General features: G+C 48.3%; 1 protein-coding gene across 2 annotated transcripts; it reads right to left on the bottom strand.

Annotated features, from left to right (window-relative positions):
- Positions 1-1,171: 1,171 nt before the first annotated feature.
- COPA (COPI coat complex subunit alpha) lies at positions 1,172-19,600 on the bottom strand. Of its 2 annotated transcripts, XM_072114849.1 has the most exons (34): positions 19,433-19,600; positions 17,998-18,111; positions 17,743-17,816; positions 17,571-17,651; positions 17,291-17,367; positions 17,098-17,207; positions 14,253-14,362; positions 13,832-13,931; positions 13,631-13,678; positions 8,008-8,143; positions 7,830-7,912; positions 7,586-7,736; positions 7,288-7,354; positions 6,837-6,912; positions 6,632-6,714; positions 6,412-6,551; positions 5,840-5,925; positions 5,618-5,756; positions 5,344-5,506; positions 4,948-5,094; positions 4,594-4,783; positions 4,418-4,513; positions 4,247-4,335; positions 3,917-4,040; positions 3,373-3,459; positions 3,172-3,281; positions 3,010-3,087; positions 2,856-2,924; positions 2,634-2,770; positions 2,264-2,450; positions 2,063-2,173; positions 1,818-1,979; positions 1,546-1,740; positions 1,172-1,437 (listed from the first exon to the last, which is right to left on the bottom strand). In XM_072114849.1, the coding sequence occupies exons 1-34, from the start codon at positions 19,470-19,472 to the stop codon at positions 1,378-1,380; spliced, it is 3,720 nt and encodes a 1,239-aa protein (XP_071970950.1). In that variant the 5' UTR covers positions 19,473-19,600; the 3' UTR covers positions 1,172-1,377. The 2 variants fall into 2 exon arrangements, with proteins under 2 accessions (XP_071970950.1, XP_071970951.1); XM_072114850.1 differs by lacking the exon at positions 13,631-13,678 and having other exon boundaries at positions 19,433-19,599.
- Positions 19,601-19,620: the final 20 nt, after the last annotated feature.

Raw genomic sequence — 19,620 nt, forward strand, 5'->3', positions numbered from 1 at the left:
GTCCCTGCTGTGACCAGCGCCTGAGCTCTCTGCTGTCCCTGCTGTGACCAGCGCCTGAGCTCTCTGCTGTCCCTGCTGTGACCAGCGCCTGAGCTCTCTGCTGTCCCTGCTGTGACCAGCGCCTGAGCTCTCTGCTGTCCCTGCTGTGACCAGCGTCTGAGCTCGGCTATTCCACAGATTGACAGTTCTCATAGTAAAAAAGCCCTGTCGCCTCCGGTGATTAAACCTTGGTTTCTCCAGACGGAGACAGTGCTCCCTCGTCTTTTGATTTGATTTAATCTGGAACAACTTACCACCATATTTTTTGTATGGACCATTCATATATTTATATAAATTAATCATGTCCCCTCGTAGTCGTCGCTTTTCCAGACTAAATAAATCCAGTTGTTTTAATCTTTCCTCATAACTAAGACCCTCCATACCCCTTATCATTTTTGTGGCTCTTTATGGACCGGAGCCCAGAACTGCACAGCATATTCCAGCTGAGGCCGAACCAACGCCTTGTACAGTGGTAATATTACATCCCTATCCCCAGAGTCCAGACCACTTCTCATATATGACAGGATCCTGGAGCTTTAGAGGCAGCTGATTGGCATTTAGTGTTATTTAATCTCTGCCTCCCTGACTGTATACTTATGGCACGGAGAACATACATGGGAAGGACAGTCCCAGCAAGCAGAGGTGGTTTAGTCTTGAAATGCTCATGTGGTGAGGTACTGGAGCATCATAAACCCATCACTCTTTGTATGTGCTTCAGTTTGCACATGAGTGAAGGAGAACGAACATAACCCCGTAACTGAATTCCTATTTCATCACTGGTCACTGACTTCATACAAGACGAGGAGTTTCTGTTTGGTCCAAAGTCCAGCCATATGCAAACAGGAAGGCTACATCTGCGTTTCTGATGAAAACGTATAACATAAAGCTAAATAGACTGGGTGTAACTGATGATTTCTGAGATTTCCTGCTGCGAGAGGGGAAGAGAGACCTGTATCCTTCACAGTCTGGACACAGAACTGTGTAATACTGGTAGATAAAATGCAATTTTAGGCACCTTACGAACAGGATAAACATTTTTACGTTATTCTTCCCTGACTCATGCACATGGGTCACGACGTTCCGGAAGTAATACAACGCATTTACTTATACCGTCACAAACTCCTCAAAAACACAGAATTTTCCTACTGGTGAATTTTATTTCGCATACAACAAGGATGTTAATTCATTACAAGTTACTAACAGGCGCCCAAAGTGTCGATGAAGCTTAGGGGGGGGGGGGGGGATAGAAGGGGGCGGAGCCAGCAGCGCAGGCTACTTATAATCAGGATGGGCACGACAAGACATAAAAAATAAGGCTGATTTCAGGACTGTGAGGTCCTAACGGAACTGTAAGGGGCTGATCCTCAATCCGATGACGTCTTTTCCGATCTCCGTCACCTGTGAATATAAAACGGGTAAAAAAACCCCCCCAAACTATTAGATTTTTCTTAAAGGAGCAGAGTCCGGCCTGAGCTCCATCCCTTTAAGATCTGCCTCTGTACATACCGTGGTGACCCTGCAGATCTGTCCTTTATACTCTGGGCTGTAGCAGGCCCCGCTGAGGGGACACTTCTCCACCGGTTTGCCCCTGTATATGGGCCGGTACGAGGCGGCGCAGATATCGAAGGGGTTGTGCATGTCGTAGTTGAGCTGGTAGGTGTCCGTCAGGTTTTTCTCGCACGCTGCCAGGATCTTGCGCGTCTGTGTCATACGTAGAGTATTAGTTTACGGACGGACGGCCGCCGCCCCCACAATCTCACTACACAGAAGTTACCTACCTGCTGCGCCACTTCCGGTTTCGGTCCTAATTCTAGAAGTCGCCTGGCGAAGGCGGCCGCCGTCTTGAAGTTCTTCAGCTTGAAGAAGAGGTTAACCGCAGTCCTCAGGACCAGGATCATGTGCACCGGCTGCAGGCTGGAGTGCGTGAAGTAGGCCGCCATCTGCAAACGTTGCGTCACAGCGTTTACGTAAAAGAATAGGAATAGCCCCCCCCCAATCGCGTAGGATGGGGCCGCGCTCTCACCTCACACATGCGCTTCTGCTGCTCCAAGGTGTCTTTCGGAAGCTTCTTCCGCTCTATCTCCATAGACAACCCCACGATATACTCCCTGCAGATGGTGATCAGCTGCTGGGCCTGCAACAAAGGAGAATCCAGCATCAACACCGGTTCCGTTCGCTTCATATAGGACCTCCCCTTTAACACTACAGGACCCCCTCGCCGCACCTCCGCAATCTCCTGCTTGTTGTCCACCACCAGTAAGGGGACGCTGAGGAGGATCAGCCGGAACTTCTCCACCGCTTCCTCAAACTTGCCGGATGTGGTCAACTGGTAGCACAGCTGCAGGCGCTGGATCAGGTCGCTGAGCTTCAGGCCCACGGCCGGGAGTCCGTTCTTCAATCCTGCGTCCTTCCTATAGGGTGAGGGAAGCCATATTGTGACCTGTGTGATGATTAGGGGACGGCAGATGGCTCCAACGTGCGAATGAGCCTCAGTCTCGGCTCTGACTACTGAGATTTGTGTATGTCTGCATGTAAGGTAATGAGCTCCCCCTAGTGGTAGCTGCAGGTAGGCTAAATATAGAATAACTCCTTACCAGTTGCGCTGTGGATAAGCGTACATGGCTGGCAGCCCAGGCAGGGCCAGGTAAGTGCTGCGCCCCCTGGAGAAGGTGTGAAGGAAGTGCTGCTTATACGCCGCAAAGTTCACCACCCCCACCTGGTCATGGAGGAGCTGCGGAGAGGAGAAGACTGAGGTCACACATCTGCTGTGCCAATCCCATGGCAGAGGACGATGCTAAGGCTTGTGGTGAACTTACCCGCATGGCCGTCTCGAAGGATCCTGCCAGGATGTGGTCTACAGGGAGCTGGGAGTTGTTACACCAAGACTAGGGATGAAGAAGATAGAGAGATGATCGAAGGCCCATTATACTGCAGAAGATACCATGGCAGGTGTAGTAGAGGGCAACCTACCTGTCCAGGACTAGTGCCCTTAGTAGGTGGCACAAAGAAGCCGTCTTCTCCTGAAGCAGAGGAACCAGCAGGAATGTCCTGAGGAGAAGACAACCGAAGTTATAGGAAACAGTTGAAGATGAAGTCCACCTCCAGACCTCCTGAAGATCCAGGTCTACTCACCAGCTCCGGAGGGAGGTCCAAGTCTTCTTCCACGTCCCATCCGCCTCCCTCTTCCTGTCCCTTTCCGGGAGCATCATCTCCGAATGTCTCACCGGCGTCCACGAATCCATCTGGAATGAGAGGTGGGAGAGGTGAGGATCACACACACACGTATAGAAGACACGAGGAGGGAGGACACAGAACACGGGCCGCTGCCTTCACCTTCATCCAGCGCCAGCTCAGCGTCTTCTCCCCAGCCTTCTCCTCCCACCGTGTCCACATCAATGTCAGCCGCCATCGCTCCTTTACCTAATGGGTGATAAAAGGAGATCATTCCAGACCGGCTGTCATCATCATCCTCACACTGCTGTGCTCTGATCTCTCTGCACAGAGAAATGTCTCATGTATTCTGCACTACGTCACTGCTGCACTTTTTAAACCAAAAGTTTTACCCAGAGCGAAAAGGAAAAGCTGAAAAACTGCCCAAGTGCACAGCAGTGTAAGGACACCCCCAGTGCAGCAGCTACAATCCTGGAATATAATTCCTTATATCACAGTCCTGCTGCTACCAACAACATACACAAAGGTCTGATTACACATCTCTCCAGGGAAAATACCTAACCCTTATTTCAGAGAGCACAGAGCACAGCAGTGTGAGGACACATCTCCAGTGCATTAGATGAATTCACTGGAATATAAATCAATCAGTTCTGCGGCTACTTACATACACAGAGGTATGATTACACATCTCTCCAGGACAACCTACCTTTCCCGGCTATGCTTCCTTCGAAGAAGCCTTTAGACATGGTGAGCAGAGGCCAGTTGGTGTCCAGGGGCATCACCGGAGGAGGGGGCATGAGCAGCTTGGCATCTGGATCCACCTCTGGGATCTGTACAATGTGAGCACAGATTATACACTAGTGATTATATCAGAAGAGCAGGGGCCCGAGGTGACCATGTGCTGCCCCCTACAGGTGTTCTGGAAACATGGCCATCTCTATGCTTTGTACCCCCCAGATATCTTGCCCTAGGACCCTAACCTATGCCTGTATTCCCCACTAGGGGACGCTCTTTGTACCCCTGATCGAGAACTTACAATTTCTTTCTCGGGGTCAAACGTCTCCTGTAGATTTTCCTCCTCCTCGGTGATCCCATGGGTGGCAGCGGTCAGATAGGCCAGAGACTCTGCGCAGGTGAAGGGGGTGTATTAGATAAGGGGGTAGGAGTAAGAAGTCGGTCATACCACCACTGGTGGGTGGGTACTTACTCTGCCCGCAGTTCTTGAGGATCTTTACCCTCTCCTCCACGTCTCCCAGGTACAGGGCGTTCTGGTACTGACCACTGAAGTCCTTCCGGATCTCAGCTACAAGTAGAAGAAGACATGAGTCCCGTGCTGCCGGCCATGTGCCCTGCTACCCTCCCGCCTCCTGCGGCTCCACTTACCGATCTTCATCATCTTGCGCAGTTTCTCCAGGTTGCCGGTGATCAGGTAGAGGAAGGAGAGCTTGTCGAAGTTCTTGGTGCGCTGGTAGCACATCTCCACGATCTGGTGGTTGCCCTGTAGCAGAGCCACCTCGCCCAGCTTCTCCCAGCAGTGCTTGTCATCCAGGGCCTTGGCCGCCTCCAGGGCGATCTGGTGAGGTCAGAGGAGGGAGAGGTTAGAGGCCGACCTCTAGCTATAGAGGAATACATCTGAAGATGTGGAGGACGCTGACATATGTGATAGAAATGCTTAAGTAGAGCCCTGCCAGGACCTTCATCATTAGGGAAGAGGTTAATTGAGGATCAGCTACTTACCTCAATGTTACCGCACTCCAAGGCCAAGCTGAACCTCGTCTTCTCATCTTTGACAAAGTGCAGCGCCACCTCTGGGTACCCCTTCTTCTGCAGGTAGGCGATGATGGACTGGCCCACCAGCTTGGCATTCCTCACCATGTGCAGGACCTACGAGCAGAGAGAGAGAGTTCATGGCCGACTGTCACAGCACAATTCAGAATATTTGGCAGGAGCCTCAGGGTGAGAGCCTAGGGAGACGCAGAGAGGATGAAGCCAGGCAGTGGCCCAGGAGGGGGGAGCGCCAGACCGGGTACAAGGCCTAGGTGGGGGTAGGGGGGCACCTTGGGTGCACCAGCCAGGAGTGCTGAATGGGATAAGACCATGGTGCAGACACAGAATGGAGACGCTTACACCTACCTCATCGTACTTCCTGTTAATAAGGGCCAACTTGAACTTGAATTCTGTAGGGTCGATGGTGAGCACCCGAGGGCGGCACTCCCGGTCCAGGCAGTACACGCTGTTCCCCTTCACTCTTGTAATGTATATGGGCAGATCGAGGGTCCGGATGATGCCGTAGTCCCTGCAATGACAATGACTGACTAGTGAGCCTTGTTACTTCTACAAATAGATGACTATAACGCATGGCGCCCCTTTAGACTCCATGAATACGTCCTATTCCCCCTGTACATACCCGGTGGTGAGCGCGTATTTGATGTGGTTGCTGGTTGTGTAGATGAACACTCCGCTCTCGTCCCAGGCTCCGCTCTTCACCCGGATGTTCTCGTGGATGTTACACAGAGACTCCAGCTTTCTGTTGCAGATCATAATGGCTGTGGATGGATGGATGGAAATGAGCCACTCCGTATAAATAAATGGGTGCCCCTGCCCATGGGTGCTGCATATCTTTACTCACCATGTTTGGCCAGGAGCGCCACGTGAGACATGTCTGAAGACCAGATCACATACTTCACTTTGGAGATCTTCACGGATGCAAGAGTCCTGTGTGCAGAGATAAGTGTGTAACAGCAATGTATTCATAGTCTGATCATAGGGGAGCACTGCCCAGGGTAACAATGGCATGGTTACCCCCCTAACCTAAAGGTCAGGCCCTATAGATCCATCTTAGATTAGGATTAGCCTGATAATGGGTGTATATTTAGCTCTGGAGGTCCTGTCCTGTGTGTAATACTCTATTTCTCCTGTGGGGGAGCTGCAGGGAAACTAAAGACTTACAGTCAGGCTGCTGAAAAGATTACCGGAGTGAAAAATGATTTTGTCATCAGTATTATAGTCAATGGCTTATTGAGTAGGGATCGTCTGAAGGCAAAACTTCTCTAAGGGATAGTGATAACTTATCCTTACAACTTCATCTCATATTGGGGTCCCAGGTGCTCAGCAATCTCTTCACTACATTGTATAGAGGCTCAGTATTGCATCTCCCCGGAAGTACAGTGTCCAGGGAAGTCGTGCTCTGCTTGTCTTTACCGTTTTTGCTGTACGTCAAACAAGGTGATGGAATCGGCGTCTCGGAGCAGGAGGTTCCCGGTTCCGGAGTAGAAGATCTCGTCGCAGTTTGGCACCTGGACCTTCTTGGTGATTTCATTCTTCAGGTTCTTGATGAGGATCTGTGGGGGGAGGAGAGGTCAGAGAGGCAGCCCGGAGGTGGGCGAAGGTCATACCATATAACACAAGCACCGCCACTCACTGAGTGCATGCGATCCAGGACGGCAAACCGATTCCGCGCCACCCAGACGGCGGTCAGGCCGGAGGAACGCTTCCCTTCTGGAGCTGAGGAGGATGAAGGAGAAGGTGTTATGGGTAATGTACAGCAGAGAGATAGAAGGGGGGGGGGGGGTCTTTAATATACTCCAGACCTGTAGTCACAATTCTGCGACAACCCCAGCTCTTACCATCAGGATTCTGGGAGTCGGAGTCCTTGGGGATTGTGTACAGGTCGTACGTGCTGTTCTCCAGGTTACTGGCCCTCTGTCCACAGGAAACAAAAATATTTGGGATTAATCCCCCAAAAGGTTCTCCATCCTATATTAAACATACCCTAACCTGAAAATTTCCCCTTCCCACAGCGCAGCAGCTTTGTTACAGTGTATTGGTAAGCTACACTTCATCAGGATAGTGGATCACTCCTTGGCCTGTCCGGACAGACCTCCAGGAGCCCCTTAAAATTAAGGGGCGGTATTAGGTGCTGTCCCTGGACACCAATTACCTAGACTGATACACTGTAACAAACTCCTCCGCTCTGTCAGTTCAGGGTCAGTTCATGTGTTTTTGGGCATCTGATAATGACTCCAGTCACCGACATGAAGCAGAGATCTTTATACAACAAAATGCGGCTTTTCTTACCGTGCAGAGCAGGACGGCGTTCTCGGCCGGGTTATACGACATATTGAAGACCGGGAACTTGGAGCCGCTGCGCAGAGAAGACACAATTAGATTGGAATAGAGACAGGACGTGTAGATACTATTCTTGTATCCATGTTCATTCAGCCAGAATCATGCTACAGCTTTTACTCAGAGCAGTGGGGAGGAGATGTGGAAGATATTAATAATTTCTGTGGTTAATGTATCCCCTATAATGATACTTTTGTCCCGTTTCTTGTAGTCATGACCCAGTATGTGGTTCTGATATAGTGGATCTCACCTCCGGAGCTGCATGACGGCCACGTCCTTGGAGCTGTTGAAGTCGAGCTGACGCAGGAATCTGTCCTTGACGTAGTACAAGATGTTCCCGTGCACGGCGTAGGCCGGACGCTCCCGCTCCAGCTTAAATACGATCATCCCACCATCGTGTCCTGGAGGAGATCAGCGACATGTCAGCGGGGGAGTCCACAGCTGCATCACAACTACAAGTCCCAGCATGATGCCTGGATCCCCAATGATCTTACCTGCAGCAAAGAGGTTGAGGTTGGGGTGTGCGGCCAGGACCCAGAAGCGGTCGTGATCTCGGCGGAAGGTTTGGACTCCAGTTCTAAGTCGGAGAAGAACATTTACATAAGTAAAGCGCAGTCACAAGAGCCCCCCCTTTATATTTATCATTACACACAGGTAGGGGGCGCAACTCACCTCTTGGACATGTCCCAGACGCGGATGCTTTTATCTTCAGAGTTACTGAGGATCAGTTCCTGGCGAGGATGGAAGACGGCGCAGGAGACGTTGTTGTAATGTCCCCGACACGTGTCCACCTCCCAGGCCTTGGATTCTGCACCAAATCAGGACAAGCATCAGAAAATGGCACCAAGAATATCCCCAATAATACATGTACATCCTGCATTATACCCCAGAGCTGCACTCACTATTCTGCTGCTGGTGCAGTCACTGTGTACATACATGACATTACTTATCCTGTACTGATCCTGAGTTACATCCTGCATTATACCCCAGAGCTGCACTCACTATTCTGCTGCTGGTGCAGTCACTGTGTACATACATGACATTACTTATCCTGTACTGATCCTGAGTTACATCCTGCATTATACCCCAGAGCTGCACTCACTATTCTGCTGCTGGTGCAGTCACTGTGTACATACATGACATTACTTATCCTGTACTGATCCTGAGTTACATCCTGTATTATACTCCAGAGCTGCACTCACTATTCTGCTGCTGGTGCAGTCACTGTGTACATACATGCCATTACTTATCCGGTACTGATCCTGAGTTACATCCTGTATTATACTCCAGAGCTGCACTCACTATTCTGCTGCTGGTGCAGTCACTGTGTACATACATGCCATTACTTATCCTGTACTGATCCTGAGTTACATCCTGTATTATACCCCAGAGCTGCACTCACTATTCTGCTGCTGGTGCAGTCACTGTGTACATACATGACATTACTTATCCTGTACTGATCCTGAGTTACATCCTGTATTATAACCCAGAGCTGCACTCACTATTCTGCTGCTGGTGCAGTCACTGTGTACATACATGACATTACTTATCCTGTACTGATCCTGAGTTACATCCTGTATTATACTCCAGAGCTCCACTCACTATTCTGCTGCTGGTGCAGTCACTGTGTACATACATGACATTACTTATCCTGTACTGATCCTGAGTTACATCCTGTATTATACTCCAGAGCTGCACTCACTATTCTGCTGCTGGTGCAGTCACTGTGTACATACATGATATTACTTATCCTGTACTGATCCTGAGTTACATCCTGTATTATACTCCAGAGCTGCACTCACTATTCTGCTGCTGGTGCAGTCACTGTGCACATACATGACATTACTTATCCTGTACTGATCCTGAGTTACATCCTGTATTATACTCCAGAGCTGCACTCACTATTCTGCTGCTGGTGCAGTCACTGTGTACATACATGACATTACTTATCCTGTACTGATCCTGAGTTACATCCTGTATTATACCCCAGAGCTGCTCTCACTATTCTGCTGCTGGTGCAGTCACTGTGTACATACATGATATTACTTATCCTGTACTGATCCTGAATTACGTCCTGTATTATACACCAGAGCTGCACTCACTATTCTGCTGCTGGTGCAGTCACTGTGTACATACATGACATTACTTATCCTGTACTGATCCTGAGTTACATCCTGCATTATACCCCAGAGCTGCACTCACTATTCTGCTGCTGGTGCAGTCACTGTGTACATACATGACATTACTTATCCTGTACTGATCCTGAGTTACATCCTGTATTATACCCCAGAGCTGCGCTCACTATTCTGCTGCTGGTGCAGTCACTGTGTACATACATGCCATTACTTATCCGGTACTGATCCTGAGTTACATCCTGTATTATACTCCAGAGCTGCACTCACTATTCTGCTGCTGGTGCAGTCACTGTGTACATACATGATATTACTTATCCTGTACTGATCCTGAGTTACATCCTGTATTATACTCCAGAGCTGCACTCACTATTCTGCTGCTGGTGCAGTCACTGTGCACATACATGATATTACTTATCCTGTACTGATCCTGAGTTACATCCTGTATTATACTCCAGAGCTGCACTCACTATTCTGCTGCTGGTGCAGTCACTGTGCACATACATGACATTACTTATCCTGTACTGATCCTGAGTTACATCCTGTATTATACTCCAGAGCTGCACTCACTATTCTGCTGCTGGTGCAGTCACTGTGTACATACATGACATTACTTATCCTGTACTGATCCTGAGTTACATCCTGTATTATACTCCAAAGCTGCACTCACTATTCTGCTGCTGGTGCAGTCACTATGTACATACATGACATTACTTATCCTGTACTGATCCTGAGTTACATCCTGTATTATATTCCAGAGCTGCACTCACTATTCTGCTGCTGGTGCAGTCACTGTGTACATACATGACAATACTTATCCTGTACTGATCCTGAGTTACATCCTGTATTATACCCCAGAGCTGCACTCACTATTCTGCTGCTGGTGCAGTCACTGTGTACATACATGATATTACTTATCCTGTACTGATCCTGAGTTACATCCTGTATTATACTCCAAAGCTGCACTCACTATTCTGCTGCTGGTGCAGTCACTATGTACATACATGACATTACTTATCCTGTACTGATCCTGAGTTACATCCTGTATTATATTCCAGAGCTGCACTCACTATTCTGCTGCTGGTGCAGTCACTGTGTACATACATGACAATACTTATCCTGTACTGATCCTGAGTTACATCCTGTATTATACCCCAGAGCTGCACTCACTATTCTGCTGCTGGTGCAGTCACTGTGTACATACATGATATTACTTATCCTGTACTGATCCTGAGTTACATCCTGTATTATACTCCAGAGCTGCACTCACTATTCTGCTGCTGGTGCAGTCACTATGTACATACATGACATTACTTATCCTGTACTGATCCTGAGTTACATCCTGTATTATACTCCAGAGCTGCACTCACTATTCTGCTGCTGGTGCAGTCACTGTGTACATACATGATATTACTTATCCTGTACTGATCCTGAGTTACATCCTGTATTATACTCCAGAGCTGCACTCACTATTCTGCTGCTGGTGCAGTCACTGTGTACATACATGCCATTACTTATCCGGTACTGATCCTAAGTTACATCATGTATTATACCCCAGAGCTGCACTCACTATTCTGCTGCTGGTGCAGTCACTGTGTACATACATGATATTACTTATCCTGTACTGATCCTGAGTTACATCCTGTATTATACTCCAGAGCTGCACTCACTATTCTGCTGCTGGTGCAGTCACTGTGTACATACATGCCATTACTTATCCGGTACTGATCCTGAGTTACATCCTGTATTATACTCCAGAGCTCCACTCACTATTCTGCTGCTGGTGCAGTCACTGTGTACATACATGCCATTACTTATCCGGTACTGATCCTAAGTTACATCATGTATTATACCCCAGAGCTGCACTCACTATTCTGCTGCTGGTGCAGTCACTGTGTACATACATGATATTACTTATCCTGTACTGATCCTGAGTTACATCCTGTATTATACTCCAGAGCTGCACTCACTATTCTGCTGCTGGTGCAGTCACTGTGTACATACATGCCATTACTTATCCGGTACTGATCCTGAGTTACATCCTGTATTATACTCCAGAGCTCCACTCACTATTCTGCTGCTGGTGCAGTCACTGTGTACATACATGACATTACTTATCCTGTACTGATCCTGAGTTACATCCTGTATTATACTCCAGAGCTGCACTCACTATTCTGCTGCTGGTGCAGTCACTGTGTACATACATGATATTACTTATCCTGTACTGATCCTGAGTTACATCCTGTATTATACTCCAGAGCTGCACTCACTATTCTGCTGCTGGTGCAGTCACTGTGCACATACATGACATTACTTATTCTGTACTGATCCTGAGTTACATCCTGTATTATACCCCAGAGCTGCACTCACTATTCTGCTGCTGGTGCAGTCACTGTGTACATACATGACATTACTTATCCTGTACTGATCCTGAGTTACATCCTGTATTATACTCCAGAGCTGCACTCACTATTCTGCTGCTGGTGCAGTCACTGTGTACATACATGACATTACTTATCCTGTACTGATCCTGAGTTACATCCTGTATTATACCCCAGAGCTGCTCTCACTATTCTGCTGCTGGTGCAGTCACTGTGTACATACATGACATTACTTATCCTGTACTGATCCTGAGTTACATCCTGTATTATACCCCATAGCTGCACTCACTATTCTGCTGCTGGTGCAGTCACTGTGTACATACATGACATTACTTATCCTGTACTGATCCTGAGTTACATCCTGTATTATACTCCAGAGCTGCACTCACTATTCTGCTGCTGGTGCAGTCACTATGTACATACATGACATTACTTATCCTGTACTGATCCTGAGTTACATCCTGTATTATACTCCAGAGCTGCACTCACTATTCTGCTGCTGGTGCATTCACTGTGTACATACATGACATTACTTATCCTGTACTGATCCTGAGTTACATCCTGTATTATACCCCGGAGCTGCACTCACTATTCTGCTGCTGGTGCAGTCACTGTGTACATACATGACATTACTTTTCCTGTACTGATCCTGAGTTACATCCTGTATTATACCCCAGAGCTGCACTCACTATTCTGCTGCTGGTGCAGCCACTGTGTACATACATGGCATTACTTATCCTGTACAGATCCTGAGTTACATCCTGTATTATACTCCAGAGCTGCACTCACTATTCTGCTGCTGGTGCAGTCACTGTGTACATACATGACATTACTTATCCTGTACTGATCCTGAGTTACATCCTGTATTATACCCCAGAGCTGCACTCACTATTCTGCTGCTGGTGCAGTCACTGTGTACATACATGACATTACTTATACTGTACTGATCCTGAGTTACATCCTGCATTATACCCCAGAGCTGCACTCACTATTCTGCTGCTGGTGCAGTCACTGTGTACATACATGACATTACTTATCCTGTACTGATCCTGAGTTACATCCTGTATTATACCCCAGAGCTGCACTCACTATTCTGCTGCTGGTGCAGTCACTGTGTACATACATGACATTACTTATCCTGTACTGATCCTGAGTTACATCCTGCATTATACCCCAGAGCTGCACTCACTATTCTGCTGCTGGTGCAGTCACTGTGTACATACATGACATTACTTATCCTGTACTGATCCTGAGTTACATCCTGCATTATACCCCAGAGCTGCACTCACTATTCTGCTGCTGGTGCAGTCACTGTGTACATACATGACATTACTTATCCTGTACTGATCCTGAGTTACATCCTGCATTATACCCCAGAGCTGCACTCACTATTCGGCCAAAGTTTCTGATTATTATAAGTGATATTTAGTGATGCAGGAAGTAGCAGTGCATGCTGGTAGTTATAGTTATAAAAGACAACCTGTCAGTGCAGAAGTCACACATGTTCTATAAGGCAGCAAGGAAGGGGCGGAGCTGATCATGAAAAAAAAGCAGCTAAAAAACAGTTCTATGATATCACTGCAGTAATCAGGGCGTCTGTAGTGTTACTGCCCACATTATGGTGTCCTTTAAAGTGATAACTCAATTCCAAGAGGAGATGCGGACAAGTGGGAGGAGCAAACTTTCCATCCTCCATCGTCAATTGGGACAGGATGGGGTAATAGGGGGCGAGTAGAACTACAGAGCTCTGTATCCACACATATGCTACATGCGTGACGACACCTCTAGTCAGGTCTATTGGGAATTGGCCTGTAGGGGGCGCAGCGTAGTCTGGAAAACAGAGATACAGACAAGGGTGAGTCCATCTTCATTGCACATGTATAAAAGGCACTTAGAGGGTCTCCTTTAAGGGGACATGGAGATGGGCATTTTGTAGCCATGTGACCCACAATGTAAGGAGGTGCAGAGGTGAGGGCCACTTACCGTTCATTCTCCAGATCTTGACCTGGCGGTCGTCAGCCCCAGACACAATTAAAGGCATGGTGGGGTGGAAAGCCGCCCAGTTAACTCCTCGGTCATGACCCTATTGGAGTAAAAGTAGGAAAGAACTTACTCCATTCGCCTTAAAGGGGATGTACCCTGATTGAATAATAGTGTCATTCACCTATAATAGGTAACCAATAACACAGCACCATACAGCCTGGTGTGGCTGTGCCCGGTACTGCAGCTGCTGCAGCACCCCAGGCATCTACAGATTTTGTCTTGCATGGCAGGTCAGACTTTTTGGATCTGAGCGGCAATACCAGACACGACCTGATGGCAGATGTGGCGCTCTATTAGGAAAAAATAAAGAGTCTTCCCTCCATCTCCCTGAAATCTTTGGTACACACACGGCATTACAAACCTCGAGGACGTGCTTGACCACAGCGTCGGTGGTCCCAAACAGGTCGACCCCGGTGAGGCCCCGGACGTCAGTCTCTACAGCGCCTGGAGACAGGTTCTTCTTTCTTAGGCCTTTCCATGGGAGGAGAGTAAAGGATGGACAGGTTATATAAGAAGGACAACGTGAACAGGGGCAGGGAACGGAACATCCTGCTGACTGACACACTGTGACGACACTTCTACTGTACTAACAGCACAACCTCTGCCGGTCACAAACAGCAATGGAAACATGAAGGCTCAGCTGTTTGATTTGTAAAGTTACCGAATTTGATGGCGCTACATAAATAAAGATTATTATTATTAGGCCTTTATTTTCAGTTACGTCCAGAGAAACCAATCAGAGCTCAGCTTTCATTAATAAAGCTGGTATAAATAACTGTAAGCTAAGCTCTGATTGGTTGCTATGGATCCCACAGGCAGCTGTATTGAGTAGGCCTCATCTTGAAGCCCATAGAAACCAATCAGAGCCCAGTTTTCATATTCAACCCTGCGCTGAAAAAATTCTAAGCACTGCTCTGATTGGTTCATTGCGACCACACAGGGAGCTAGGCCTTTACTTTCAGTTATGTCCACAGAATCCAATCAGAGCTCAGATTTCATTAGTAAAACTGGTAAGACAAATATCAAAGCTTAGCTCTGATTGGTTGCTATGGATAGCACAAGCAGTCTCACTGCCTGGGCCTTACATGGAAGCCCCATAGCAACCAATAAGGGATAAGCTTTCAAGTTCCCTAAACAGTTTCAGATATGAAAGCTTCGCTCTGATTGGCTTTTATGGACCTTAACGATTTACAAAACAAGCCCCAATGTATGTTCTCTGCTTGCTGTCAGGGAATTTTAAGGTTGAGAGGCTGAAATCTAATAGAGACCCCAATATTTCCCAGCAGATACTTTGTTACACTCCTCTGCGAGCAAAACAGCCAGGACTATGGTCTTTTTGCACTATAACCTTTTGTCACCCGGGTGGTTTAGCTTTTATAGTGTAGACTAGACCCAATGCAACTGTAACAAACCCTCAGATGTGAAATCCATCGGAACAAAGCAAGTGTTTACACCCCAGGAATGGTGAAAATATATCAGAGCTCCATTGACACCCAAATAAACAAAGCCCCTTATGGGGGAGCTCCACTGACACCCCAATATACACAGCCCCCTATGGGGGAGCTCCACTGACACCCCAATATACACAGCCCCCTATGGGGGAGCTCCACTGACACCCCAATATACACAGCCCCCTATGGGGGAGCTCCACTGACACCCCAATATACACAGCTCCCTACGGGGTAGCTCCACTGACGCCCCACTACACACAGCCCCCTATGGGAGGGCCATGTCAGGCCCCTCCTTCTCTTGTTCCTCAGATGATGGCGGGTGGGGTGATGGACATGGCAGCAGCATGAATGGAAAATGTCTGTGACTGCACAAATAAAGAGGGCGGCGAGGACACTGACGATGGACCAGTGAGAGCTTCCCGCTCCGGAGGGGGTTAATACTCGTTACGTGGTTACGGCAGGACAGACATGCGTGTAATATCTGCGGGTTAGATCACATACGACATGCTATGGGTGGACACCCACCCTCATAGGACCAGCAGAGGCCATAACGTGACCCCTACCGGAAACGGAGAATGTATTGGAAACAACTTTAGTAAGAGCAACAGCGCCATCTAGCGTGGTATTAATATGAAACTACACAATACCTATCATTAAAACGTCTATGTTATTACAGATAACTGTGCCGCCCCCCCTCCCCCCGGAAGATTAAGGACATTCCCTTGAAGAACATGTAACATTGTGATGTTAATACACATAAGACCCCTGTCTCTTCACAAACTCTCCCCTCTCTGGCAGCATGCAGCTCACAAAGGGTTAAACGGCTCATGCAATGAGTTAGAGGAGGTAGACGGCAGCGATAGCTTTAGAAGAGGTGGAGAGAAGCGTTCCCTCCATGTTCATGCAGATTATGGCCGGGGCGAGTAAAGTGCGCGGCGTCGCCCTTCCCCCCACCCCGGCCATAATCTCTCATCCACTGGTCGTATCTGCCGTGTACTCCGAAAATGTGAGTGGGGGCGAGACTCACTCAAAACTGCAGAAACAAGAGGAATCCAAACATGGAAACAGCAATGCCTTACTAGGCTGGAGTATCCCTTTAAGAGTCCTGAGCATCTACATCTACGTTAGTATTAAAGGGATTGTCTGGAGGTTAAAAACACATGGCCGCCACACCAGCGTGGTATAGCAACCGCGCCCTATTCATCTCTATACACCTGAGCTGCAATACCAGCACCTACCATGGTCAGGTGTGGCGCTGTTTATGGGAGAGAGCAGCCATGTTTTTAAACCACCAGACAACCCCTTTAACGTCCAGATGTACTTTCTAATTCTGCTGATTATCAACTAATTTCTGAACTTCAATGTTTTACTTCCTAGAATGCAAATTACTAAAGAAAGCAAGGAATTGTGGGAGTTCTCATTTCTGCCACCCTTAGGCCTGACGTCTCTATTTACTAGATGAAATGTGAGGCGCGGGATCCCTGCTCTACCTACCAGTTTCACTCCTGAGACATTGCCTTTAAGGGGCAGTCCACATATTGTGATTGACAGCCCTAGTGCAGGATCATCCATCTCTGATCTGTGACACACAGACATCACATCGGGCCCTCACTGATCAGAGACCGGTGTCTTTTCCTGACATAGGTCAATCAATCACAATCTGTGGGCACTCCCTTTAATGTTTGCTCCTCAGCTTCTGCAGTTCAGAGTGTGAGACGCCCCCCTCAGGTGACCCCCTTGACCTGGGCAGCTCACCAGAAATATCCCAAACGCGCACTGTCTGGTCCAAGCTGGCGGACACTACCAAATCCTCGGAGGGGTGGAACTGGGCGCACATCACGTAGTGGTTGTGACCAGTCAGGACACTGCGGGAGGAAAGAGACGGGTTAGAATTTGGGAACAATCCCCTTCTCACCCCCCATTGGGCAGACGGGTTATAGGGGTTTACCAGACGCAGGTGCGAGACTGCCAGTTCCAGATACGGATGGTCTGATCATCGGAGGCACTGAGAATCCAGGGATATTCCTGCAAAACAACATTCCCAGAATATAACATCCCAAATCCTACAGACCCCGATGCAAAAGAATTGTTACGCTTGCAATGCTTCATACCATAGGTTTTGCCAAGCTCATAATATTGGGGCTGTGGAATTCTTTTATTTTGACTCCTATAAATCTCTTGTACTCCGAGCCCCTCCCCCCATGACTACATCTTGTGCAGACACTTACATGATGGAAGAAAGTGGTGCGGATATAATCCAGGTGACCCAAGAGGGTGAAGAGACAGCGCCTGAGCTTGTAGTTCCAGACCTGGGGACAGAAGACATGACCAGATGACGGTCGCATAATACCCTCCCCCTGCAGGCAGACTTAGGTTACTACAGGAGCAGACTCCACTCACCTTAATCTTGTAGTCATCTCCTCCGGACACAAAGAGCGGCTGCTGCTTGTGAAAGTCGATGCCACGCACTGGACCTGTCACAGAGAAAGGCAAGAGTCATTATCAATGGGCTATAACATGGCGCCCGCTAAGGGGCAGAGGAGTTGCCCCTATAACAAGGCGTCCGCTGAGGGGAAGAGGGGGAAGCGCCCGCTCAGGAGAGATGTCCCAACCACATGACGCCCGCTCAAGGGAAGAGGTGTCAATGTCACTCACCATCGTGTTCATCAAACTTGTCAATCAGGGTGCACATGCGGTAGTCCCACAGCTGGATGACGCCATTGTGCAGGCTGGTCAGGACCCATGGCCGCTTAGGGTGAAAGCTCAGGCCTAGAAGTCACAAAAAAAAAGGGTTACTATACTAGGGCGGCACGGTGGCTGAGTGAGTAGCACATCTGCCTTGCAGTCCTGGGTTCGAATCCCACCCAGGTCAACATCTGCAAAGAGTTTGTATGTTCTCTCCGTGTTTGCGTGGGTTTCCTCTGGGTACTCCGGTTTCCTCCCACACTTCAAAACATGCTGTTAGGTTGTTTAGATTGTGAGCCCCATGGGGACAGGGACCAATTTGACATGCCTGTGCAGCGCTGCGTAATCTGTGTGCGCTATATAAATAAAGAATTATTATTATTATTATACAGGCAGTCCCCGGGTTATGTACAACATAGGGTCCATAGGTTTTTTCTTAAGTTGAATTTGTATGCAAGTCGAAACTGTATATTTTATAATTGTAGATCCAGACAATCAGAGTTTCAACATTTTTTGCTGTGATGGGACCAAGGATTATCAATAAAGCTTCATTACAGACACCTTAGAGCTGATCATTGCAGTCTGGGACTATAGTAACATCCAGAGAGGTCACAGTGGGCAGAGGGGTCCGTCTGTAACTATGGGTTGTCTGTAAGTCAGGTATCCTTAAGTAGGGACCGCCTGTACCGAATATAACCAAGCTGACCAGTAGCCCTGATCAGTCTGGATAAAGGGAATTTCTCTCACCCCTGTAGTCCTCTGTTCTGACTAAAAGGGGTAGATGGTTCTGATCAATTGGAGTGCACATGGAGGAGAGAAGGGGCCGCAGTGTGGTGCAGGAAGGAGAAAGTATATGTTTTGTTTTTTTTGGATGCTCTGAATGCAGGGGGGTTTGTTTTCTGTCCTGTGGTATATATTATTTCTGGGTTGGTATTTTGTGCTGCGCTGCGGTTGTTGGTGCCGCCCAGTAGGATAGTACTCGGTCTTTGGAGCTATAAATGTTGCTCACCCCATGTCCTGAATCCCAAGATCAGGAATAGAACAGACATTTGTAGGAGATTTCAGAATTAGGTTTGTGTTTCTCTACATCCTTGTAAGTCATATGAGGGAAGACACATAATGCGGCCTGGAATAAGGTTCTGAATAAGGTTCTCATATATTGGGGTGTCCGATCCCACAGATATTGAAGTATCAGATATAGTATCTGACATATTGGGGTGTCACATCCTGTAGTGGAATACCACAAGCCACTGGGGTGCCAGAGTCTGGGCCCCACATATTGGGGTACCCCCTGTATACTTAGGTACACCATGGCCCAGTCATTCAGGCCCCGCCCACTAAGGCCTCACCCCTCCCTCTGCCGGGTGCACAGCACTGCAACCCCCCACATTCTGCACCCCGATACCTTTCACCCGGGCAGACTTGGTCTCGAATTTGGTCAGCATGTCCGTCTCCGTCAGTCTCCTCCGCCGCTTCTCTCCGGCACACGTCACCCTCTATCCCGGAAGTGCCGCGTTGGACCTGATTGACTTCTACTACGCATGCGCGAGACTGGTCCTCCCAGATACCATCAAGCGCGGTTCTGCCCCTCTT

This window comes from Engystomops pustulosus, chromosome 7 (genome assembly GCF_040894005.1).
Source record: "Engystomops pustulosus chromosome 7, aEngPut4.maternal, whole genome shotgun sequence".
In the NCBI taxonomy this organism is placed as follows: domain Eukaryota; kingdom Metazoa; phylum Chordata; class Amphibia; order Anura; family Leptodactylidae; genus Engystomops; species Engystomops pustulosus.

What these genes read in the sequence shown, in the direction of transcription:
- COPA (XM_072114849.1), bottom strand. Translation starts at nt 19,472, where the DNA reads ATGCTGACCAAATTCGAGACCAAGTCTGCCCGGGTGAAAG. An exon ending in CAAGATCTGGAGAATGAACG is followed by an intron (nt 13,679 to 13,831) that starts GTAAGTGGCCCT and finishes TCTGTTTTCCAG; the next exon opens with ACTACGCTGCGCCCCCTACA. An exon ending in GGCGCTCCTGGCCAAACATG is followed by an intron (nt 5,757 to 5,839) that starts GTGAGTAAAGAT and finishes ATCCATCCACAG; the next exon opens with CCATTATGATCTGCAACAGA.